The sequence below is a fragment of the Alosa alosa genome, chromosome 9 (assembly GCF_017589495.1).
Source record: "Alosa alosa isolate M-15738 ecotype Scorff River chromosome 9, AALO_Geno_1.1, whole genome shotgun sequence".
Taxonomy (NCBI): Eukaryota; Metazoa; Chordata; class Actinopteri; order Clupeiformes; family Clupeidae; genus Alosa; species Alosa alosa.
In genome coordinates, this window is record NC_063197.1 from 7889950 (window position 1) to 7915371 (window position 25422).

Sequence of the window (25422 nt, forward strand, 5' to 3'; positions counted from 1 at the left end):
CCGTGTGTGTGTGTGTGTGTGTGTGTGTGTGTGTATGTGTGTGGAAATCACTCTTCATGTTCATCCTGCCCCTCGATCTCTCTCCCAGAGGCCGGGTATACCGAGAGGAGGCAACGTTTTGTGGCCAACATGATGACAGGCCTGTTAGATGTGTGGAAGTATAATATAGGGCAACGCAGATTATTTATAGTAAGTCGTCGTGCTGTGCCCTAAACTCTACTCTCCCTCAGGCACAATCAGGTTCACTCATACAGAATCTGCTCACTGATGTAACAGAGACACAAGGTTTGATTCCCGTGAAATGACCAGAGGGCCCTGGGACATAGAGACAGAGAAGGGGAGAACGAGGACTGGCAGAATATGAGTCTTCCGTTTTCTGTGGCAGATATATAATTAAAAACAAGGACGCTGACCTCTTAGTTGGTGAAGTTGCAAATCCATGGTTATTGTCGTCCGGCAACTGTAACCTAAAACAGGAGGAGGGGTAAACGAGAGCTTTTGAGCACATAGAGAATGGCGGTCTATCTGCAGTTTCTGACTGAGAAGGATCCTTTGTGTGTGCGTAACATTATATCCAGATCCAGCATGAGATTTACTGGAAGGAAAATCTCAGCATGGGAACACTGAAACTGAACTGTTTGTATTGTTTAATGATTATCACAAACATAAACACAATACAGTAAAGGTACTTAACTTGACATGCATTTAATAGAGAGATAACAAAGCCCGGTCCACATCAGAATAAAGACAGACTGTCTTACTTGAAATCTGTGATGACGGAGTCCAGCTCCTCATTACTTATGACAGGTAACCTGAAAAACACAGGTATCATTGCCAAAATTGCAGAATTCCACTAACTGCATCAATCTAAGTGTGAAATGAATTATACAATGGCAATGGGGGTTGGTGGTGACATTTTTCCTCTCGCTATACAAAGGTCAAACACAGTTAAAAGCATTACTCAACTTGAAAAAGTTTCAGCTTGTCACTTTTGCCTTGTCTGGAAGGGTCAAACTCTTAAATGGGGGAGGCAACCCACTTTAAGCTAAATCAATTTTGCACCATATAGTCATAATCATGAGTGAAAACCAATAAATGGTTTAAAATGCATTCCCCATACGGCAACAGAAGCATGAGAAATCATTCAACTTGTCTTACTGGTCTTTTATGATAGAGATAGATAGTGTAGCCTACCGCGTTGGAGAGTTGTTGCCATCTGAGGTCCCCTTCACCTGCAGGGTCTCCCTAGAATGAGTCAGATGCGTGAGATTCCTTATGTCTTTGTAAAGACGTGTCAGTCTGCAATCTCAGTTAAAGAATTAGGAATAAAAGTGTGATTATGGCCAAGGCTACTAAGTTGTATACAGTAGTAGTAGGCTAGTTATGCCCTGTGTTTAAGTTAACCTACACCGTGCCTTTGGGGAAAATCAAAGATTAGGCAAATAGGCTACCCCACCACATAACACGAGAGTGATAATGGCCTGCTTAAAGATGACACTATTGAACCAAACACTATTAAAGGTAAACTAAACGCAACTTCCTGGAGTAGCCTAGATGGGAAACATGCTTCATATTTAAGCTAGCATACTGACTGCTGGTAATTTGAGAGAACACGGGTAGAAAGCTCAGGGACACACCATCAGCTGTGGTAAAATAAAGGCGACAAAGATTTTGATTTCTGAATTTTTTTTAGAACCACAGCCTACCTACCCGATTTCACATAGATTGTGCTAGTGCTTAGAGAATAGACTATTAGTGAAAGTGGTCTTAATCAGAGTTTACCCCAAATTATAGTTCTATGTGTCTCATTTAAATAGCCACTTCCTCAATCATGTTCGCACGCCGCATACATGCAAGCGGTCAAGAGGGTGCAAGCAGGATTCTCAGTCTGATTAAATTATTTAGTCGAATTGCTTGTATAGTCATTTAACCCAATACACTGCGCTACTTTTCAAATCACTTGACTGAACAAGGAAGGACTTCTCCCACTATCTGACATCATCCGCCGCGGCGACAGCACACAGATTAGTCACTACAATATTACAGTCGCTGTCTTAACATGTTGGCTACATTCATTTTAATCAAGTAGCCTAAACACAAGATGTTTGTGTCTCCCAGTGACAGTTTGTTGGCCCGCTTCTTCTGCAACCATTTGAAAATATACTCACTTTGTGTCTTCATTTTTCTTGCGTCTCAAACGTTTGATAAAACTCATTCCACCCGACAACTGTGGAATGTCCAACAAGACTGTTGAGGTATCCGATCGCTACCTTGACATGCGTCTCTTGGCGAACGCAGCTCCGTCTTTACGAGATACGGCGAGTTGTGTATATCACGAGCGAGCGTTCCGTGCAAGCCAGCTGAACTGTGAGAGATAGGGAGGTGTGGAGACGCTCATCACCATAATAAAGAGTTCTTTTTTTAAATGCTATGGAATGTGGTTCCTCAGCTTTCACTCGGTCTTAAAGACCTACAGTTCCCGATCTGAGGATTTTCTTCAGACAAACAAGGTCTACAAGATAATGAAGAGTAGCCGACGATGCATGAAACTACACTTTTATTACCCAAGAACTCTTCATATGAAATGGCATTACGGCAGAGCAGTAGGCTACTATATGCCTATACCTTTAGGCCTACATAGAGATTGAATAACAACGAAGAGTCTAGTTTTAAAGACTTCAATTTATTAATATTTTTAATTACATGTTATACTTAACATATTTAAACAATCTCCCAGCAGGGAACATATTTGACATAAAAAAAATAAAATACACTGAGCCAGTTTTAAAAGCCTATAGATGGCAAGTATAAGTGGTTTTCAATTGAAGGAATGAGAATTTGGTGCTACATGATTTTAGTAACTGAGAGACTTGAATGCTATATGTCTGATGGGAGAAAAAAGCAGCACATTTTGACAATTCATAGTATTTACATGGTATAGTTAACGTACAATGGAGTGTAATGACTGACCATTTTATTTTATCTATATATATATATAGATATAGATGGATTGGTAAGCAACATTTTTTGCAGTCCAATAGATTGATTTGACCCATAAGGGGAGACAGGCCATTTGTTTTAAAAGGAGGCCTTTTTAGAGTTCACTGTGCTTTCAAACCATAAATCTGCACACTAGTGACATGTTCATCTCCTTGGTTGAGTCTAAATAGGATTTCCACTGGAACTGTGAGTTGATACTCCATACTTAATCCGTACACAGTCATACTAATAAAAATAGAAAACAAAAGCACAATCCTGGATCATCTCTCTATTTCTACTGTGGATATGTATCTGTCTATAAGGGATGAAGGGGTCTTTGAAAGTGCATTTCTTGTACAGAAGGCAATCGACCCCGAAACTCATCAATACACACACCATGTGGTAACCTGAGGATGAACTCTCCGTGGACTTTGAGATTCAAAACACAAGTCCCCATTTGTCTCAGGCAATTTCTGTCGCAATGGAACCCCCTACTGGAGACTATTGTTTCTGTTAAACAGAAAGGACATTCTACCTAAAGGAAGGAGGAAGGAGCCAGGGTGACACAATTGATGAAGGGGGATAATGGCTACAACAATGTAAAGTCATGTTGAGATAGAGCTCGTTCTTTCAAGCTGGACATGTGCTGGACATGTGCCCCTAGGAGTGGGAAGTCGAAGATTTGGTGCAGCACTGATAACAGATTACCCAGCAGCTGGAACTGATTGTTCTGACAGAGACACAAGGGATCTTCCTGAAAGCTAAATGTAGAGGCCGACTAATGCGTGGATCAACAGTGACACTTACATTCAAACATTAAATCATACATTACATTAGTCTCAACATGAGAAAACATAACTCGGGCTGTTAATGTACATCAGAATGGGGAAGAGCTAATGGTTTTGCAGAATTGTCCCATAAGGTCAAAGCAGCCTGCCCCTGAACTCAAGGGATTAATTTCAGAGAATTGAAGAGAGATAATAGTGTCAACAAATATGGAAATGCAATATGGCAAAAACAAATATAAAGTACCTCTTTTGTCAAGTCAGAACAGCTTTGACTGAGTTATCAGAATGAATAAGAGGAGTCTTAAGTAAGCTTGTATCACTAACATGAATATTTAAAAAGATGAGGCTCTCAAGTGGTTTGCTTTTGCCATACACGTAAAAGGACCCATGTGTTGCAAAGGCTGATTTAAAAATATCCCAATCATTCAGCAGCCTATTTTAGAAATAGTCATGTTCACTGGTTGAAACTTTACATAAATTGTTCACATCGCACATTTACAGTTGCCCAATTATGCATGTCAATTAAGAACCCAATCAACCACCAATTGAAACTAGGGAGGAATAAACATAAGGGCATGTTTACAATGCCATACATTTTCTCTGTGCCATTAACTTCACTTATTAGTCTAAATATGTTGAGATATGACATGACAAACACTCTTTGTGGCTGTAACACTGATGCAATATCTCTTGCACTTGTACTTGTGCACAGCCTCTCACATCTTTTGACTGGATCATAGGTGAATATGTTGGGTTATGTACTTCTAAAGGTAGGTACGCCTGCATAACCTGGCAGAACGATGATGAAAGAAAGAATGAATTTTACAGGAAGCACATAAAGAGCAGTTCATGGGTGCGTGCGCGTGTGTGTGTGGGAGGGGGCTAACGGAATTTTTCAAATGTGCCATCGACAGCGCAATAGTCTCTCGGTCAGGGGAGGTGAAATAACACAGACAAGGCCATTAGCCTCCCAACTGGGGCTCCAATCACCGGGGACATGGCAGCCATTTTCCAAAGAGAGGAGTAGAGGACATTTGAACCAAACAGCCCCTTTTGATATTTCCACCAGGTCCCTCAGTCTCTGTCTCTCTCGGAATCCCCCAAAGCACCAACAGAACTGTCAGAATCAGGAGGAGGAAGAGTCTTTTAGGACTGTTAGGACTAGATGTTTGTGAGAATTAAGTACCCAGGTTAGACAGGAGGTCAGGTTGTTGTGGTGTCGACAGTGTTGGGCACTGTCTTCATGCATCAGCAAGTGGAGGGGTAGTGTAGAGGGGATTCAGGGGGATTTGAGTGTCTCCACGTGTACCTCTCTTTCTCGTCCTCGTCCTTAGGGCAGTGCCAAGCCTGTGGGTGGTGGATTATGGTGGAGGTGGGCAGAGGTTTGGCAGCACCTTAGGAAAGCTCTGCAGACTTTGGGGCAAGCTCCCCTTCCACTTGGTCCTGCTTTGGGGAGCGCCTGGCTAATGGGTACGGTGGAGGGCAGAGTTGGAGGGGTAGAGGGGTTATGGCAGGAGGCGCAGCATCTTAGGAGAGCTCAGACACACTCCTGGTTTGGGGTGTTGCACGTGTGGTTACTCAACATGGACGTTGGGGGTGGTGATCATAAACATCAGAGTTTTTCTCTGTGTGCTCCTTTGTAACCAATCTCGGGAGAGCTTGGACTTGGAGAATGGGCAGTGACCCCACTCCAGGTACTCCTGCTTTCCCCCCTGAGAGTGCGTATGGTGGTGGGGGAAGGCGGGGAAAGGCCAGCGTAGACAGGGACGCAGCGGAGGACTGTGATGTAATGGGTTAGTGTCTCGTCTCAGGAAAGAGCAGCCTTGATGCTACCGTCCTGCAGAACCTCTTCCTCAGTCTGGGAGTGCTGAGCCTGTGGGGGTTGGGGGGTGGGCTGAGCCTGTGGGGGTTGGGGGTTGGGCTGAGCCTGTGGGTTGGGGGGTGGGCTGAGTGTAGTGGAGTACAAAGGAAAAGGGGGGCAGTGATGTAGTGGGACAGAGCATCATCTCATCGCATCTCAGGAGAGCTCAGCCACGATGCTATAATGCTGCCTGCAGACTCCTGCAAGTCTTCACACTCTTCCTTCAGGATGCACTGAGCCTCAGGCTTCCGCATATGGGGGGTGGGGGGTGGGGGGTGACGGCAGGCAGCAGGAGTACAGAGTCAGGTGAGGGAGGAGGGTTGTGATGTAGTGCGGCAGTGTCTCCGACTTTTCCGGTTAATCCTACCTCTGCAAGTCCTGCAAGTCTTCCTACGCCTCATTTAGAGAGTAGTTATTCGGGGCGTGGGGGAGCAGGGTTAGAGAGTCAGAGGAGCATAGAGGGTTGTGATGTTGTGGGGCAGAATCTCATCAGGAGATCTCAGACTTAATGCTACTCCTACTCCAACAGAATCTTGCAAGGCCTCTAACTCTTCCTTTGGGGCATGCAGAGCCTCTGGCTGCTGCGTTGGGGGATGGAGGGTAGGGGGATTAGGACACAGACTCAAGAGATGAAGGAGGGCTGAGGTGGAGTGGGCAGGGAGCTCCGACTAGATGCTGCTCCTACTCCTGCAGAGTCCTGTAAGGTCTCCAGCTCCCTCCTCTATCAGGGAGCGCCATATTGGGAATGGGAGGGTGGGCCAGGGGTAAAGGGAGAGTCCAGGGAGGGAGGCAAGGAGGGAGGGAGGGGAGGAGAGAGGGGATGTATTGGGCAAAGTCTGGTCTCATCTCAGGAGGGCTCCAACTAGATGTTGCTCCTACTCCTGCAAGGCCTCTCGCTCCCTCCTCCATCAGGGAGCACCATATTGGGAGGGTGGGGCAGGAGTAGGGAGAGAGTCCGGGAAAGGGAGGAGGGCAGGGGTGTAGTGGGTCTTGGAGTCTGGTCTCAGGAGAGCTCGGACTTGCTGAGGGCGATGGCCAGCTCCAGGTCCTCCTGCTCCTGCTGCGTGAGCCGAGCCAACCGCTCCTTCTCCTCGCGTTCGCTCTCACGCTTCGCCCACTCAATCATGTCCTCCTCTGTGGGGTACTGCTCCATAAACACACACACACACACACACACACAATAACAGTCCCAGCATTGGGATACATGCGGTCACTGCTAACAGCCTGAAAGCCTTGGTGCAGGGAGTGATTTAACTCGATTAACATGGGAAATACAGCCATTGTGCCAAACCCTTGATTTCCTGCACACCCTTTCGTCGGTTAATAATCTTATTAAGGGTCAGTTAACTTGCGATGTCACTTCCTCTAGTAGCCTGAATGTATAATATTATGCTACATCTCCAAATAAACAAAGAATTATGACCAAACATACTTGTTTTTGTCAAAGAAATTACAGAGGACAGTTTATAATGTATTGGTTGATCTACAGTACACCTTACTATGAAGCAACCAATTCACGAATTCTGGGGCTATCAATGAACGTTAATGATGTATAATTCAACAATACTATTATTAGCATGGCAATTAGTACAAATAGTACTGATAAAACTCTACACACACCTGGGGATTAACCTATAAAGAGTGTTGCAGATTATTTGACATTTGATATCTATGAAGGTCAGTTTTCCACACGCATTGGACATGCTCAAAGCAATGATCACACCAGAGGGCAGACTGGACATGAGGTGGTTAGAAACAGTAGAGGACAGAGCAGCGACTGTAGAGCCCTGGAGAGACAGGACTTTGCCCCTGGTCAAGTGATGGATGATGCATCATTGAACAGCTTGTGAAGGCGTGCACAACTGGCATTCACTTTTGTGCAATGCAAACATTTATTGACCATGTCCAAAACAATGTTTCCTATATAGGGTGGGTTCCATTATATTTCAGATGTTTGTAAATCATCAATCAGGACATTGATGTCATATTGAAGATCATGTCAAAGACTGAAATCTTGGTTTTCCGTGATCAATAGATGTGAAATTACAAAAAGTAGACATGCCAGTTTTTTTTTCTCTTATCCGCATGCAGTTACTCACACAACATAACAGGGTGATTGACAGATATGAGCAATGAAAATGTGCAGCACTTGAAACAAACAGCTCTCCCCATCTCAGTGAAGTTTTGTGATGCTGGTGACCTCAAATGTGTCAAAACTATGATTAAAAACCCAAGTTCAGTCTAGACACAGGGCATTAAGATACAGCTGTTTGTAGATGCAGACAGGTGATCAGCATATCTATAAAGGGACATATGTGCCATGATAATGCCTCAATTGATATCTCTTATTTAAAGGAAGATTCTATAAGAATGTAAATGTGAGACCTCTGATTCCATAAGAGAATCTATGAGATTCATGTGTAGCCTCATGCCTGTGAATCCACACAAAGTAACCCATGATCTGTTTTGGTGAGAGGAGGCCCACACTATGGGCCTCTATTTCCATGACCTTGAGTTCTGCACAAGAACATGTACTTCCTTATAAGACCATGTATGAGCCTTTTGATTTCATATGAAATACTGAAATATTATATAGTGTATGATTGTGTAATGATTTGTCTCATGTATAACAGTTTGACAGGACACTATATGTCCACTACTTGCATATGAGGCAATGTATTAAGCCACTAGGTCCATGCAGATAAGGCAAAGTATGAGCTCTTTACTATAGGAGATCAAAAAACATTAATAACAGAATATAATGTTGTGGAAATCAATGGATACACAGAGAGCCCAGTCAGGGATTTGGCACCTTTCTGTGACGATTTTATTGAGTAAACTTTGGTGTGGATAGAAGAGCACTGGAGTGAAGTGAGAGAGAGTTCCTCCTTCATCCAGAGACTGAGAGAGAAAGAGAGAGAGAGAGCACACCAGAGAGAGGAAGAGTGGATCTGGGGGATGCAAAGGGCTGGATGAATGAATGGATGGATTAACAGGTATGATGGGTATGATTCCACTGTGAGAGAGCGCATGAGAAAGCCGTGTGAGATGATCAATGTGGGCAGAGAGGAGCAAACCAATGACAACACAAGATAGTGTTAGTTCGTGCAGCATGGCATCACAAGACTTGGGAATTGGTGGAGGGGTGGTGTGGGGGGGGGAGGGGCTAAGGGAATGCGTGTGGGAGGAGCTTCAGTCAAGCTGGTTTCCCGGCGCTCGGCACTATGGAAACACAGTGTGGGGTCACAATCACAGTGTGCCAAAGCAAGCAGTCTAGCCTTGCCATCCACAGCCAATGGGGAGAGAGTATGGGCTAATGACAACTCAGTAAGGCTCATGGTAAAAGCTTGATGAGGGAGAGCTTTCAGTGCAGTGAGAAAACTAGCATTAAAGGTGCTTCGTTAAAACTGAAATATCATTACAATCATATTCAGTTACAGCTCTCCTCTTGAGTTCAATTTCACATATTGTACAAATTATTACTGATATATCAATAGTATTTCATATACATGTTTATATACAAAGTAGAACAGAACAATAATAAAAGACCTATGACTTGACATACTTAAGATGGTAAAAAAAAAAATCCATCCAAACATAAACAATAATGAAAACAAACACAAAAAAGGTCCTTCAGTACTACTTGTAGTAATAATGTCGCTCTGGCAACTTGAGAACATTTAAAACAGAGTCAGAAGAAAAGCACCTCTACTGGTTAGGTTAGGTGAGTGAGTTGTCCCATAGAGAAGGAGGGGTGGAGATAGAAGGATTGGCTGTGGATGAGGGGGGGCAGACACTGCTGTTTGGTTGGGGTGGGGTGCGGGGGTGAGGGAGGGGGTGGGGGATGGAGAGAGATTGGAAGGGAAGGTGGGGTTGAGGTCACTACTGAGATTCGGGAGGAGGCGGCGAGGGGGTGGAGGAGGTGGCAGAGGTGGTGCTCACTTTGTCGAAGCTGGCAAATCCCTCAGGCTGACGTGGCGGCTGGCGGGGGGAGGAGGGGGCGAACGGGTCCGGGGCGGAGTCTTTGGCGGGGAGCGACGAGAAGTCACCCTGCGTCATGAAGCCCCGCCGCTGGAAGGAGTCCGACGACTCGGACCGCGAGATGTTAGACCGCTTGCCTGAAACGTGCGCGCGCACGCACACACACACAAACATGCATTCACACATGCACACTTAGGCCTGGTACACATGTGAACACAGACAACTAAGCTAATTGTATAACGTTTAGATGGTAAGGTTGTGAGTGTGTCTGTTTGCCAGTAATTATAAAGCAGTATTTCTAACTGCCAATATAACCCTCCCAAACAAGACTTGATTTATAGAGCTGATCGCCACAAACTCTCCCAGAATGCACTAGGCCTTACCTGGGGGTGGAGGAGGCGGTCTGGTGGGAGTGCCTGTTTTGGGGGGCAGGGCTGGGGGCGTGTCTGAACTGCTGGACATGGTGTCCTCCTTGAACAGATTCTTGTTAGTTGAGGTATTGGCTGCAGCAAATGGGTCAGCACCATTCGACTGGGACATGGAGAAAGACACACACACACACTCATTAGGTCAGCCAATTACACCCACAGGATGCTGCCGCAATGCATAATTCAGTAAGCCCTGTATGTCCCATCTGTGAATGCTTTCCTCTGGCCATTTAGACGATATACCTATATGCATCTGCTAACCCTAGATTCTCAGTCTGATCCACACTGCTATGAAGGTGATGGGAAGGAAGGAGTACCAGTCCCTTCAGTCTTTATATGACCAGTCTGTTCTTAGGCAAACTCAGAGGATATTGACACAGTTTGTTATGCGTTATTTAGGCTGTTTTGTCTGTCTTGTGAGTTTTGATTGTATTGTAGGCATTGTATGCAGCGCATGAGCCCAAGACAAATTTCCCTTTAGGACAATAAAGTATATCATCATCATCATCATCATCATCATCATCTGGAGGGAAAAAAAGTTTTGGTGTACCTTTGCCAAGGCGCTGAAATCAGCAAACCCTCCTCCGAACGACTCGTTTCCAAACACAGCAGCAAAGGGGTCTGGGATTGGAAAAAGAGGTGCAGTTGTAATACCACTTCTCTCCAGCAGAGGGCACCCAGCCAGTCAGCCCATCTCCCTTCCCATCCCTTCTCTCATCTTACCTGGATCTGAGTCTGTATTCACCACTGTGCCTCCTGGTGCAAAAGGGTCATTAACTGCCGATGACGGATCCTTCTGCACACACACGCACACACACACACACACGCGCACATGGAGTAATGTTCAGTCACACTCTGTGTTTGTTACATTGGTTTACACTAATTACATATGCCACAGTCCAGCGTTTCACACTGAAAAACTACCAACAGGTCACCAGACACATGGTCTTATATTCTACACGTACATTATGGTCTGTGTTAGATCAGATTATCAGCGTGCTGAGGCTTATTGCCAATTAGTACGTGGATCAAACATAGACTGAGGCGCATAAAGAGACGCATATGAAGCACAAGAGCCAAACTTGGCCAATCCAAACGTAACTGTAATCTGTATTTAATTGACCAATAACATCAATTCTGGAGGTCACTTTTCTGTCTAAAGCCTGTGACAATTTCAAATGAACTTGATTGGTTTGTTTGTGTGTGTGTGTGACCTACCGTGGGTCCATCTGAAGCAGGAAGTGTGCTGGCGAAAGGATCGGGCCCACTCTGCGAGCTGAAGGGGTCGGCGTCTCCCAGAGCGGCCATCTTGGAGGCGAAGGGGTCTGGGTCGGATGTGTTGTTCACTTTGACGCTGAAGGGATCCTTGGCAGCAGCGGCGTCAGCAGCTGTGGTGCCACTGGACTGGGTGCTGAAGGGATCTGGACCCGCAGTCGCGTTGTTCAGCTGCGGGGAAAACGGGTCGGCCTCGGGGGCCCCGGTGGTTCCGCTGAACGGGTCAGCCGAGCCGAACGGGTCTGCAGAAGGGAAGGAAGCCGCAGGGTTCTGCTTGAAGAAGGCGTCCGAGGCAAAAGGGTCCGAGCCCTTGAAGGGGTCACCACCAAAGGGATCTGAGATGACATATAAAGACAGAGTTAACATCTAGGGCCAAGCTAGTAATGTCTGGCAATGTCTATGGATAGGCCATTTAAAACATGCTATTTTCTAATGATATGAAGAAGACACATTAGAACATACCAGCGACGTCCACTTTACCAAATGGGTCATCTTTAAATGGATCATCTGAAACACACAAAGTGGGGATAAAACATAATCTGGCGTCAGCTAGCCATAGATACGATAGATCTACATGGTAAACTGCATAAACCAATGAGAACAAACTGTTCTCAAAAATGTGTTTTTGTGTGTGTGTTCGTTCATCTTGCTCACGGTCAGTGAAGGGGTCTGACTGGAAGAAGTCCAGGCTGGAGGCTGTTTCCTGGCTGGGGCCAGCAGGTGGCGCTGCTGCTGCTGAAGCTAGGGCTGGAGATGCTGCTGGTCCTGGTGTTGGTGTTGGTGCCTGAGGGGGACGCTGAGGAGACCCTGTTGCCCTCTCTGGGACAGGAGACTCTGCCTGCAGGGCAACAACAACAACAAGCTGAGTCACAACCCCATAAACAACACTAACATAACAACATGAGAATCTACTATATATTTCCAACACTGAGGGACAATAAAGTTCATGTTAATGAATCTTGAAAAAACAGACACAACAAACATTAGTCAGACATTACACAATCATAACTCAGTGACCACACAGTCACAACCCATTCCCAAACACAGCTATCTGCCATCAAACACAGCTATCTTACAACATATGCTGCTCATACACCAGAGGACTTGTATAAGATTAAAGTCTGACACCCTCTCACATATAAAGACAAGTCACAGATTTGATCTGATTTTGTAAAAACTGGGAATTTTGCAAGGTCAATGACTCACCGAGGCTTGTATCGTAACTCCCCCTATTTCCACCGGTCCCGTATTTCCACCGTCTTGCGTGTATGTGTCACTTAATATCCATTTCTATACAAACCAAGACAGCGGACTCCTATAGAAACGCAACCACCCACAACATAGGTGTATCTAAATTAGCTATGTACCAAAAATGACATTTTACCGTGACTCGAGGAGCTGTAAAGAGTGTTGTAAGGCTGCGTGTACACAACCGCTTGGAGCTCCAGTGGAATTTTAATTTCACGACGAGAATTCTCGGTCTAACCGTCCATGTACCGTTGAAACGGTGTAAATAGGCGACCCATCAGGCCAGCACTATAACTCCGAGCGTGGTAAACAAAATCGGATATTTCAAGCAGTAAATGCTCCCGTTAAGAACCAAACCAGATTTTGTTCAAATCTACACAACTATGGCTACTGAAAAATGTAAGGTTCATTTAGTAAATGTTATTTTGAAGTGTTAAAAAACATCGTTGTTTTAGAATTTCTGAACAAAAGTGGTGATAATTGGGGGTGTTACGATATATAAACTATAATAATTGTTTAAAGTCATATTTTCGTGCTTCTGCAACATTGTTGCATGTGTGACATCCTTAGCCAGCAGTGTTATGCATGTTAGATGTTTAGATGAGCAGTACTTAGATGTGTATAAGTATTTTTGGGCAGGTAAATGGCCTATAGAGTTGTTCTGTCAGGTGGAATACTAATAATTTATAAAAAAAACAGAATCACAAATAATCCTGTACAGCTTTTTTTGTACAGCAACCCACATTGTCCCTTCCTGTTACGTGCTGGAGAGCTCATTTGTTGGTTTGTATATTGTTCACGTCACTATTTGCATAAGCCAAGACTGGAAGACTTGATACACACTTGACTGAAACAATTGATATGATCGCAAACTAAACTAAGCAAAGCCAAATAAACAGCACCTACTCTGATCATCGCTGGGTTGTGGTAATGGTGATGTTCAGTCACAACTTGTTCCCAAACATCAAACACGGCCATCTTATAACACCAAATACACAATCTGATCACAAAAGCAAACACATTCCATTCATATGGATTCATTCAATCGTGAGTCGTGAGCCATTCACAAGCCAAGAAATAACCCAGTCACAACCTGTTCCCAAACACAAGCATCCCAGAACAATGATCCCAACCCACTCTTAACCTCAGTCCCAACTCTGCCACTGTGAGGGAGTGGACTTTCCCTGGGATGCTCCAGCACAATGCTCATTGTTAGTGGTACTACTGTATACACAAATAAAACAGGGCAGCGGATTCAGCCTGACAAGAATGAGCGCACTGTGTGTGTGTGTGTGTGAAAGAGATAGTTTGTGTGTGTGTGTGTGTGTTAGGTTTCAGAAAGTCAGAATGGTTATCTGTTACAGAAAAATATTTTTGAGGCACATCTGTGGTTTATCTTTTTTCTAAAAAATAAAACAGCTGAATGAACATCTTCCAAGAATGTTTGATTTTTTGCCAGGGGTTGTACTATTGGGAGGATTTGGGCTTACTGGCCACAAGGCGCCTTAGACAACAGACATTATCAATCGTGTTAAATATACAAACTAGCTCTGCCAAGCCTAATGCTGCAGTTTTACACAGGCATCAGTGACCTCCAAAATGGATACATGGCATTTAGAGAATATCAGTGAGGCTTCACTTTGCCATATCCATGGCTGCACTGATTTGTACTGATCTAAATGGTCTTTCCTTTAGCACATAAGACTGAGAAGTACCGGTAAACAGGACTAGATTGTGTGTGGGGTGTTTTCTTAACCCCCATACATCTGCTGCCTTCCTACACAGAGGAACAGCAGCCCACATCAAATAGGCTTTGCTTGTACCACAACCACAGAGGAATTTGGTGATGTTTTACCCTCTCTCCAAACCAAATGTTCAACAACTCCACTAGGAAGAAATATCTAGCTACCCAGCCCAAGGGTGTCTCTTTGCATCTCTCCCCCCGCCCCCAGTTGTTCTCGACGACACAATTCTAAAATTGCCCTATGATTTTAGAAAAAATATCTACCTAAATTTCAACAGCTATATTTCATGCCTGCTGTTGCAAAACTGCATTTTGCCCAACAGTTCATGAGGGAGAGAGATTTTAGTTAATTGAAAAGCAACAACGGTTGCCATCTACCAATCCTACCATCTTCCAAATCTTAACAAAGGATATCAGCTTTGTGTTATTTTCTAGGACTTCCATGACCATGACAGGCTGGCCCCAGGTCTATGTGCCTACCTTAGGTGTGCTGGCTCTGGGGAACTCCGCCTCCACCTCGGTCTTCACCTCCGGGTCAGCCGCAGGAGCGGGACTACTGCCTTCCTGTATGCAGGAAACAGCAACACATACATGTATCAGGGCTTTTCTGTATTTTTCACTCATACAAGGTGGCATCTTGAGATGCAGAAGAGGTCTGTTTTGAGTCATCTGCAAGCATAAACAACCAAAAATGAAAAACATGATGAAAAATGAAACTAATGAAAATAAAAAAGAGCATGGGTTACTAGATGGCCATCAGCATGAGGAGGCAAACACACAAATGTATATTTGTACTGAATGTGCTTTGGATTAAAGATTCTGTTGAAGGAAACGGAAATGAATGGAAATGACAGGGTTGCTGTTGCAGAACACAGATCATCTGCATCTGCATATCATCTGATACCATAGTTAATGCACCTATGCGCTGCATAAACCCCTTAGCCAATAAGGATATCAAATGAAGATGAAAATAAAGGGCAGGGATACACAGGTTACTAACTAGATGTACCGCATAGCGGTACAAAATATGACCGCCGCTCAGTCCTGTACATCCGTTCCGCGAAAATAAATCACACTTCAATTTGTCTCCATATTTTACTCCATCCCCCACTCTTGAAACTTTTGTGTATGCTTGTTTGGCATGCCTGAGTGTGTGTGTGCGGCTGCACAGAAAGTAGCCTACTGGTGCTGAAAAGGTGAATAGATTGTAGAATAGCCAAAGAAGATGTAGCATTGTTATAAAACCTTTAAAATCTCTAAACAATCACAAGTAGGGCAGTTCATCACAGTTCATCCATTGCAACTGGATTGATGAAAGGTCACTTACACCTGTAGGCTACATTGTATTTGGGAAAAGCAAAAGGTATCAGCATAATGTTATTTATTTATTATGTATTTATAAACATCTCTGTCAGTTCCATGCCGTTTTCAACAGCTATCAAAAACAAAGGTCATTTTTGGATGGATGGATTTTTTGTGAATGTTTCTTCTTCTACATAAGATTTTAGTCATCTTTAGTTCATGTAATACTTTATTGTCAATGCACAAATTAAGTAACAGTAGTCTGAAACGTTATTGTTAATGCACAAATTAAGTAACAGTAGCCTAGTCTGAAACGAAATGCTGTTTTACATCTAACCAGTGGTGCAAATAACTGACATGTCCAAATGGGCCTTGATGAATGAAATGCGTCGCTAGACTGTTCATACACATTTTAACGGGCCAAAGTTGAAGAGCTTTTGTCCGTTATTGTTCAGGCAAATATAGGCTGATTCATGTTCCCTTGCATTGTTTAACTGAGGTCCATGGCTAGTCTGGCTTTCATCAGACCAAGCTCAATCTTTTAAGAAATCAAAAAATAAATAGCGGGCAGATCAGGCTGGGTTCACCCAGCCTAGTCCATAGGCACCCGATATTGTTTAATTTTCCGATTGAGATATACACGCTCTGGCTATTCTAAATGCAAAAATGCATCAGGGAGTTATGACAAAACGGTAACTAACAAACTAGATCCTAATAGAAAGCTGTTAGCTTCCCTAAGCTACAGGTAGGATTATAAGGTAGGCCTATTTACAACATAAATTGTCAATAGGCTATGCTGGCGATAACAAATAAAATCTCCTTTGGAAACCTTACAGTATCAAGCGGACTTAAACGGTCATATCGCGGGCGAAAAGTTGTAATAACATTCACGCAGCTCCATGAGTCAAGGAAAGCGCGAATGAAGTAGCCACTTCTAAATGGGACCCACTACACAGTAGCTTAAGGTGTTTTGCTAAAGCAGCCATAATGAAATGAAGGTGTCATTGTTTGGATACTTCACACACACGTGGTTTTTAATTTCACAGACTACAACTACCAAGCTGTAATCAAAGCACATCGATTCCCCTCGCACACCCTGCACGCACTTAAAACCAAATAAACAGGCGTCTCAGTCTCACGCATGTATAGGCAAAACTGTATCAGACCGGTGTAACGTTGGTAAATCTTCCATTGCACAGAATGATTTTGTAGCACGTGCAATAAATGACAGTCGAAAGATCCAGACAGTGCTGCTATACATTTGCTTGGTATAACCGCATTTATAGTTTTCTACAAATGCAATCAACCAAATGCCTCCATCACTCAACCAACGCTTAACGGTAACATTACCTAGGTCCTTATTGATATTACAAGATTAACGTACCTGCAGTAAAACCAAGCATGTCCGATAAACATCCTCAAATTTATTTCGGCTTCAAGAAGAAATGGGAATTACACTTCATGTGAACATCGCCCTATCCTTATTAGATGTTCGGCTGCGGTAAATTACAGTCCTTGTAGGAAGCGTCCATTGTTTTTCCAACCCACTTTTAACTTCCAACAAAATTACGCCTCACTGCAACGATCGCCATCTAGTGGACAAACGACTACTTCTCGCTAATACTGAAAATGCAGCCATGATGATGATGATGGCTTTCTTTTAATCCTACTGAATTTGTAATTATGTATCGGCCGTTCTAATACCGATAGTATGTGGGTGCCTGTGTGTGTGCATGTGTATATGTGTGCACCGCCATTTACAGGCCAATGAGTGTACAGTCACTAAATGTACACATAACCTAATTTTTTTAGACCCCCCCATGAATGAAATTCTACGAAATTCTACGTGGTCCCCGGGGACGAAATGAAATTTTTCCGTAAAAGTCTAGTGGGGCTACATACCCACCAAATTTCATGTACCCCGGTGGTTCGGTGTCCCGGGTATCAATGACCAAAAATATATGCATATGTCTAGTGTGTGAGTATGTGTCATACGTATGATTACTGTAAATGTATGTGTGTGCGTGTGTATCTGTTTATGCACATGTGTGCACATGGAATGGGTTAACATGACCCCTGGAGGCAAACATACGGAAAAAGTTGGTCATCCTAGGCCCTACAGTTCTCAAGATATTCACAGAGAACTGTGTCTGCCCTAACCTCCTTTCGGGGGTCCAGTCCAGCGGGGGGGCTACCGATCAAAACGAAGAATGACGGTTCCATGCTATCCATGTGGGGTACATGCCCACCAAGTTTTGTGTACCCCGGTCTTTCAGTGTCCGGGAATCCTTGTTGGTGTATGCGCCACTAAATGTACACATAAATTATTTTATTGTAAGGCCCCCATGAACGAAAAGTACACAAAACTTGGCATGCATTCGAGGGTGTCATAATGATCCTACACTTTTAATTTCGTGCAGTTTTGACCTTGTCAGCCAGAGATATTGTGATGAAAACACCTAATTTTTGCTTTTTAATTTTTAACTAGGTGGCTTATACATGAAATAAGTGGTAATGGGATGGGTTGACATGCCCCCTTAAGACCAACATACATAAAAGGTGGACCTCCTAGGCCCCACGGTTCTCGAGATATTCACAGAAAACTGTCTCCGCCACCTACAGGCCAGTTGGTGTATAGTAACATAAATGAATTTATTGTGTGGCCCCCATGAAGCGGAATTCCACAAAACTTGGCGTGCATACAGAGGGTGTCATAATGACCATACACTTCCAATTTCGTGCAGTTTTGACTATGTTAGGTCACAGATACCTTCAATTACAACACCTCATTTTTACTTTTTTTGTGTTTAACTAGGTGGCTATACATGAAATGAGTGGTTATGGAATGGGTTGACATGGCCCCTTGAGAGCAACATACAAAACAAAATGGTCCTCCTAAACCCTACGGTTTTGAGATATTCACAGAAAACTGTGTCTGCCCTACCCTCCTTTTTCGGGGTCCAGTCCAGCGGGGGCTACAGATCAAAACGAAAAAACGATGGTTCCATGCTATCCATGTGGGGTTACATGCCCACCAAGTTTGCGGTACCCGGTCTTTCAGTGTCCCGGGAATCATTGACGGAAATTTGGGCATGCGAAAAATAAAAAAAAATAAAAAATCTGACTAAACCTTGGCCAAGGCGGCGGGCAGTCATAATAACAGGTGCTGTGTAGTGATGGGCAAATGAAGCTTTGGTGAACCACTGAACCACAGCAGTGGGAACCTAGCGACACTAGGTGAAAAGCAAAAAGATGGCCGCCACACTGTCATTTTTCAACATAAAAGTCCTTAGCAAACCAATATTTTTGGTTACATATACTGGTTTGGGTAAGGAATTATATGTTGAAAATTCTACATGTGGCAGCCATATTGGATTTTTTCATTAGTGTTGCTAGCTTCACACTGCTGTGGTTTAGTAGTTCACCAAAGCTTCATTTGCCCATCACTAGTGGTGTGTGAGTGACAGAGCCAACGGCACGGCTGTCAATTCGCCTTATTCATGCGGCGGCCATTGTGTAAACCAAAACGAGGCTACAGGGTACACTGGCTATATAATTAATTTTCGCCACCTACTGGCAGATGCATAGAACACAACAATCCTATGGTTTGTGCAGTGGCGTAAAAAGTGGGTATGCGCTATATGCGGCGCATATGGGCACAGCACTATGGGGGCGCCAAAGCGATAATATATAGGGCTATATTTGGTATTTACTATATGTAGCTACTGCTGTGCAGTTCTAAATCATTTCAACATTTTCTCAATGTTATATAACATTTTAGAGGACTAACAGGCTAGAGTGGGCGCCCTATCACATAAAATTCCTTCATAGAATTTTGTCATAGAAGAGGGAGTGGGTCGCCGTGAGCGCTGAGCGAGCAGATAGGCCTACGAGTAGCGAGTTGCCGTCTATGGAAAAAGATGGATACAGCAAAAAAAGGGAAAAGGAGATGGTATGTCAAGGAATGCGACAGCAGTTAAATAAGTGGACGGTGAAAGGCAATAGATAGGATTTAAAGTGATGATGTCTGTGTTTGGAGGCTTGCAAATATTCATGTTAACAGACTAACTAGCGTTTGTTTAGCATTATGCCGATTGAAACATAGCCTATTCCATTCAGATAGCTAGATGGCTACCATGCTCATACTGCACTTTTAATGGCAAACTGCAAACAGAAATGTCACGCTAGCAACAACTCATTACATGTTTCCATATCCTAACAATGAAGGCTCCTTGTAATAACTTTTGTCTGTTGTCAATGTGGCGCAAACAAACAAGGCTAGAGTAGGCCTAGCAGCCTTATCCTTTGTGAGCAATAGCAGACAAAAGGACGTTATGAGAACCGTTTAGACTCTCTTAAAGTGAAACTGCACCATTTATCAATACTTCATCAAGTTAAACATCAAATTGGCAGCATTTCTTAAAAAAAAAAAATAAATAAAATAATACATACACACACACACACACACACACACACACACACATACATACATACATACATACATACATACACACACTAATGCACAGTAATGGTGTAAATTAAGCCTTCAAAAAATGGGTAGCTGCGCCCCTGGGTTTGTGCACCCTGTAGCCTTGTTTTGGTTTACAATGGCCGCTGCCTGAATAAGGCGAATAGAACAGCCTTGGAGAGTCGAGGCTTACAGACACGGCCTTGGGGCAGCTCTTATTTCATGGAGCGATCAATATAACCACATTGCACAAAGCTGAAATAGAACATTTTAAACTGAACTACACAGGAACCTCAGAGATGAACTGACCAGGGGCCGTATTCATTAAGCATTTTATCTTTATCTCTAGGAGTACTCCTAAATGGCACTATACGTTTAGCTAGGAGTTTTGCAGGGGATATCAATTGAGTAGGCAGTTTCAAATGTGATCCATTCCTGTTCACATTACAGGTGCTATCCCAACCACCTTTGAACCTGTTTTTGGGGGTCGGATCTGTGCACTTACACACCTGGCATTAGCCGTCTGAAGTGATCCGATCATAATGCCAGGTCTGACCAGGGTCTAAGCTACATAAAAGGACACACACACACACAGAGTGTAAGGGGAGTCAGGTGTGGTGCACTCACAGCAGTGTCCTGTGGCCAGGCGGTGGTAGTGGAGAGTGCGCTGGTGTAGAGGTCCTCCAGCGGGTCGAGGCTGGCCCCTCCTGGACTCTTGGTTCTGTTGGGCCGCGCTCCTTCCTCCTGCTTCACCTGCTCTTCCTCCTTCTCTTCGTCCTCCACCTCCTCCTCCACCTCCTCCACACGCAGCTCCTGCGGTTCATCGGCCGCTCCATTCTCACTGTCCTCTTCCTCGTCCCGGTCCAGCTGCTCGTCCTCACCACCTGCCGCCCCGTTCACCAGTGGGACTGGAAGAGGAGTCGGGGTGGGGATGGAGACAGGGGTCGGGGTGGGGACAGGGGCTCGGGCAGCGATGGGGGGAGGGACGGGGTCGTCCTGCGTGAGGGATAGCCAGCTGAGCTGCGCGGTGAGGTCTCGCTCCTGCATGCGCAACTCGCTGACCTTCTCCTGGGCCTGAGTAGCGAAGAGAGGGAGGAACGAGAGGGAGGTTAAAGGTCATGTCTACATCAAGCCCGGGAAATAAAAATATGCATAATTATTGCTCTGTTTAGCCCTTCCATCCACATTAAAACAGCGTATATTCAGACCTAAAAACAAACAAACAAAAAAACAAACAAATAGTTTTCGAAAACGATCTCTGAGGTGGATAAAATGGAAAACTCCGGGTTTGCGTTGTAGTGTATACAGGGGAAACCGATTATGAAGATGTTCCAGACACCAACAACAAACACTTCTATAGTGCTTCAGTGTTGTAGTCTGATCACAAAACATGAAAATGGTAATGTGGATGGAGATAGTTTTCACCTCAAATATGCATATTTCTATTTACCTGGGTTAATGTAGACACAGCTTAAAGGGCCATTCGCACCAAAAACAATAACTATAACGATACAAAAGTATCGTTCAAACAAATATGAATGACAACATCCACACATATGCTATAGGGTTAACGACATGAAGAACAGTATCTTTGGGGATCATTTTTATAGCGATATTGCGAACGATAAAATGCTAACAGCCAATCAGAATCAGTCACATTGTAGACATCACATTCATTAACCCAAGGAAAGACTTTCCTTATCGCTGGTCAGTGTGGACGTTAATGCTTAATAGTATATCTAGTAGTATAGTTATCGTTCCTGGTGTGAACGGCCCTTAAGACAGTGTCTTTGTTGCTGGACAATGACAAATGATGAGACCATGCAAGCACCAGAAAAGTGTTAAAACACCAGAGAGAGAGAGAGAGACAGAGAGAGAGAGAGAGAGAGAGAGAGAGAGAGAGAGAGAGAGAGAGAGACAGAGAGACAGAGACAGAGACAGAGAGAGAGAAAAAGAACGGAGAGGGTATGTGAAAGACAGACAGAGTGTGTCTGTACGTGTCCAGAGGTCAGAGGAGAGAGGGACAGAACAGCCAGCGCCCAGCAGCACACCTGCGAGACCTGTGTGTGGGACTCCTTGACGCTGTCCTGCAGGGGGTCGAGCTGGGCGCGTGCCGTCTCCACCTTCTGCTCCAGCTGCTGGGTCTCGTCCTGCAGCCGCTGCAGCTCGGCCCTAGCCTGGCTCAGCTCCGTCTCACAATCGCCGATCTGCTGCTCCTGTTCCGACTGCTGTATCTGCAGAGTCATGATCTACACACACACACGGTCATTACAATCACATCAATAAACAGAGTCAGTATAATACACACAATGACATAAACACACATGTGTTATTACAATCACATCCACACACAGAATCATAATGCACACACACAAAGTCATTATAATACAAACACACACACACAAACACACTGATAATAAAAATACAAATACACTTACATCAACACAAAGTTGTACACAGACAGTGAAATCAGTGCACAAATGAACATCTTCACAAACACATGTACATTCACACACACACACAGTCACATGAGCGCTTGCGTATGCACGTCCACACAGAGAAAAAAACAGATGGGCAGTGAGAGAGGGGACATCTCAAGGACTGAATGGGTCAGAGTGAGTAAACTGCCTGGACTGGACTGGCTTCCAAATCACTGTGCTCTACACGCATTACAATTGCACTGAAAAATGTCCCCACACGGACGTCCAGTTAAATGGAGCATTACCACAGAGGTGTGTTAACGGGAGTGTGAAGTGTGGAAAGTTCTCTGCCATGTTTTAGTAAAATGTGTGTGTGTGTGTGAACTTGTGTAGGTCAGCAGCATTGTGTGTTGTCTCTGCTGTATGTGTACATGTAGTGTGTGTGTGTTTGCAATTTACAAAGTGCAAATGGGTTTGTACTGTATATATATATTGGATGTGTCTGTGAATGATGAAACGTCTTGACAGAGTGTGATATGCTGTGTGTGTGTGTGTCTGTAAGCTGTGTATACACAGTGTGGATGATTACTGTATGGCATGTGTATATTAGTAATTGTACATCTACAAAGTGAGTGTGTGTGTAATGTGTGTGAGTATTGAGAGTGAGAGAGAGAATGGGTGAGTGATGAATCGACTAGTGTGTAGTTTGTACTGTGTGTGTGTGTGTATGTGTGTGTGTGTAGCATAGCATGCAGTATGTTTAGTGTACAGTAGCATAGTGTAGCGTGTAGTGTGTGTGTAGCATAGCATGTAGTATGTGTAGTGTAGTGTAGTGTAGTGTGTGTGTGTGTGTGCTGACCATCTGGTTCTCCTGGCTGCACTGCTGTCGTATGAGGGCCAGCTGCTCCTCTAGCGAGCTCTTCTGAGCGTCCAGCTTGTCCAGGGCCTCCTGCACCTCCTGCCTCTGGCTCTGCAGCTTCTGAAGCTCCGCACTCTCCCGCTGCACCTCATCCTGCAGGTCCTGCACACACACACACAGACACTTCAGAGTCATGTTAACACAGCTTCACAGTAATTTCCCAGGCTACAGGTGACTGTTTTAACTTAGATTTGGGGGATATGATGTCATGCCAAACTGACATTCAAATTAAAATGACGAGGGTGGTGATAGCGTAGTGGTAGTGGCTAAGGAGCTGGACTAGCGTGCAGTAGCCTGAAAAGTTGTGGGTTCAATTCCCAGCTTCCACCGTTGTGCCCCTGAGCAAGGCACTTAACCCCGAGTTGCTCCGAGGACAATGTAAGTTGCTTTGGACAAAAGCATCTGCTAAATTAATAAATGTAAATGACACATTTTTACAACCCTATCAAAATGTTGGACAATGGAAAAGTCTAACGCAACCTCTGCACTCAACTGTGAGGAAGAGGAACATTTGTCGTCCATGTTTTGACATTATATGAATACAGACAATGGGAGGTAATCACATATTTAGAGGGAAGTGCAGATTGAGCACTTTTAAACACTGTGTTCAATAACAAAACAAAACAAAACAAAACGTCAAAACAGAAGTCAAAGATTTGTAATCAAGCCATCTGATGTTACTGTGAAGGAGAGACAGGGATGCCCGATGACTGAGTGTCAGAACATTCCAGCAGGCTAGTGTAAAGCTCACTATTTGGCAGCGCACACTGCCACCATATGGTGCTGTGTGTGTTTAGCCAATTACTGAGCACAGGCGGTGAGGAGGCGGGTCAGCACTGGTACTGCCAAAGGAAACACACTCACTCACATCCATTAACCCTCACTGAATACACACACACACACACACACCAACACTTGGTGTGTGTGTGTGTTTCTATCCACCTCCGACAATTGGATAGAAACACACCATGTAACTCACACATACACACACACACACACACACAACGTCACTCATACACAATCACACTCTCTCTCACACACACACAATGTAACTCATACACCATCACACACACACACACACACACACAACTGCGAGGGCTGAACAGTCAGGGCCAGATGTACTAACGTTTTTGCGCCCACTTCAGGCGTATTTGTTTCACAATGTGCGTGTAAAATCATTGTGAGGTATGTACAAACAGGCCGCAATAATGTAAAAGCGCAAACTGCCTGACGCGGGAGCAGAAAGTGGCAGATTGCATTGTTCATGTCATACATATGCATTCATGGGAGGATCCAGGGGATGGGAGGGGAAGAGTAAAGAGCGCCTAGTTATGTATTCCGTGGTATGTACAAAGACTGCTCCTGAAAGCGCGTCGTCTATTCTGGCCTAAATACTTCCGCCTTGTAAAAGCAGGTGTTGATCCAAATTGCAGTTCAATGCGTCAATAAGAGAACCTTTCAAAGACAACAGAATCGCTATTTAGAGCACCAGTTTTTGTGGTGAAAGTATTTGTACTACCAAAAGCAACCTCAACTTTCGTTGACCTTTCGAATGCCTTACTTTCACATCATTCACTTAAACTTTCCTACTTGCTAGATTTGACCAATATTCCATAGCCTAAGTGCACAAGTAGCTTGAGTAGAACTACTGATCTTCATTATCTCCCTGCTTGTTTACATCTTATCATGTATGGTATTATTTCATGATCGCTAAACGTTTGATTCTTTTTAATGTTGTCATCAGTTAACTTCATTCAACTGCGCTTGTATGTAGGCGCTGCCATTCAGTTGTGGACGTTCGTAAATTGCGTTTATGGGCGGAAAAAGGCAGAGAAAGGCTCCGATTGATAAATATGACGTAAACTTGGGTCTGACAGCGTTCGCAATCTGCGGTGTGTCCATGACGCTGATAACGCTACGTTTGCAAATGTACGTACATCTGGCCCTCAGTTTCAGGACAGTGAGGACACCACATGGGCCTGACAGCTCACTCTGTCTGTCCTGATGCC

At 44.2% G+C, this 25422-nt stretch overlaps 2 protein-coding genes across 3 annotated transcripts in view; both read right to left on the reverse strand.

Moving 5' to 3' along the window:
* The window catches only part of ttc39a (tetratricopeptide repeat domain 39A), a 36236-nt gene extending 33886 nt beyond the window's left edge, over positions 1–2350 (reverse strand). The window contains exons 1-4 of one of the 2 annotated variants that reach the window (XM_048252991.1): positions 2169–2350; positions 1195–1245; positions 762–812; positions 414–467 (exon numbers count right to left, since the gene is read on the reverse strand). In XM_048252991.1, coding sequence (XP_048108948.1) covers positions 414–467; positions 762–812; positions 1195–1245; positions 2169–2215 — 203 coding nt within the window. In that variant the 5' untranslated portion in view covers positions 2216–2350. The remainder of the gene's footprint in view (positions 1–413; positions 468–761; positions 813–1194; positions 1246–2168) is intronic. The other variant, XM_048252992.1, reaches the window with a different exon arrangement.
* A 314-nt stretch (positions 2351–2664) lies between these two features.
* eps15 (epidermal growth factor receptor pathway substrate 15) overlaps positions 2665–25422 on the reverse strand; it is a 47806-nt gene continuing 25048 nt past the window's right edge. Inside the window, 12 exon segments of the mRNA XM_048251840.1 lie at positions 2665–6772; positions 9571–9746; positions 9993–10140; positions 10588–10658; positions 10761–10833; positions 11256–11647; positions 11775–11819; positions 11967–12150; positions 14785–14868; positions 20702–21148; positions 22126–22323; positions 23354–23515. Of these exon segments, the coding sequence (XP_048107797.1) occupies positions 6632–6772; positions 9571–9746; positions 9993–10140; positions 10588–10658; positions 10761–10833; positions 11256–11647; positions 11775–11819; positions 11967–12150; positions 14785–14868; positions 20702–21148; positions 22126–22323; positions 23354–23515 (2121 nt within the window). The 3' untranslated portion in view covers positions 2665–6631.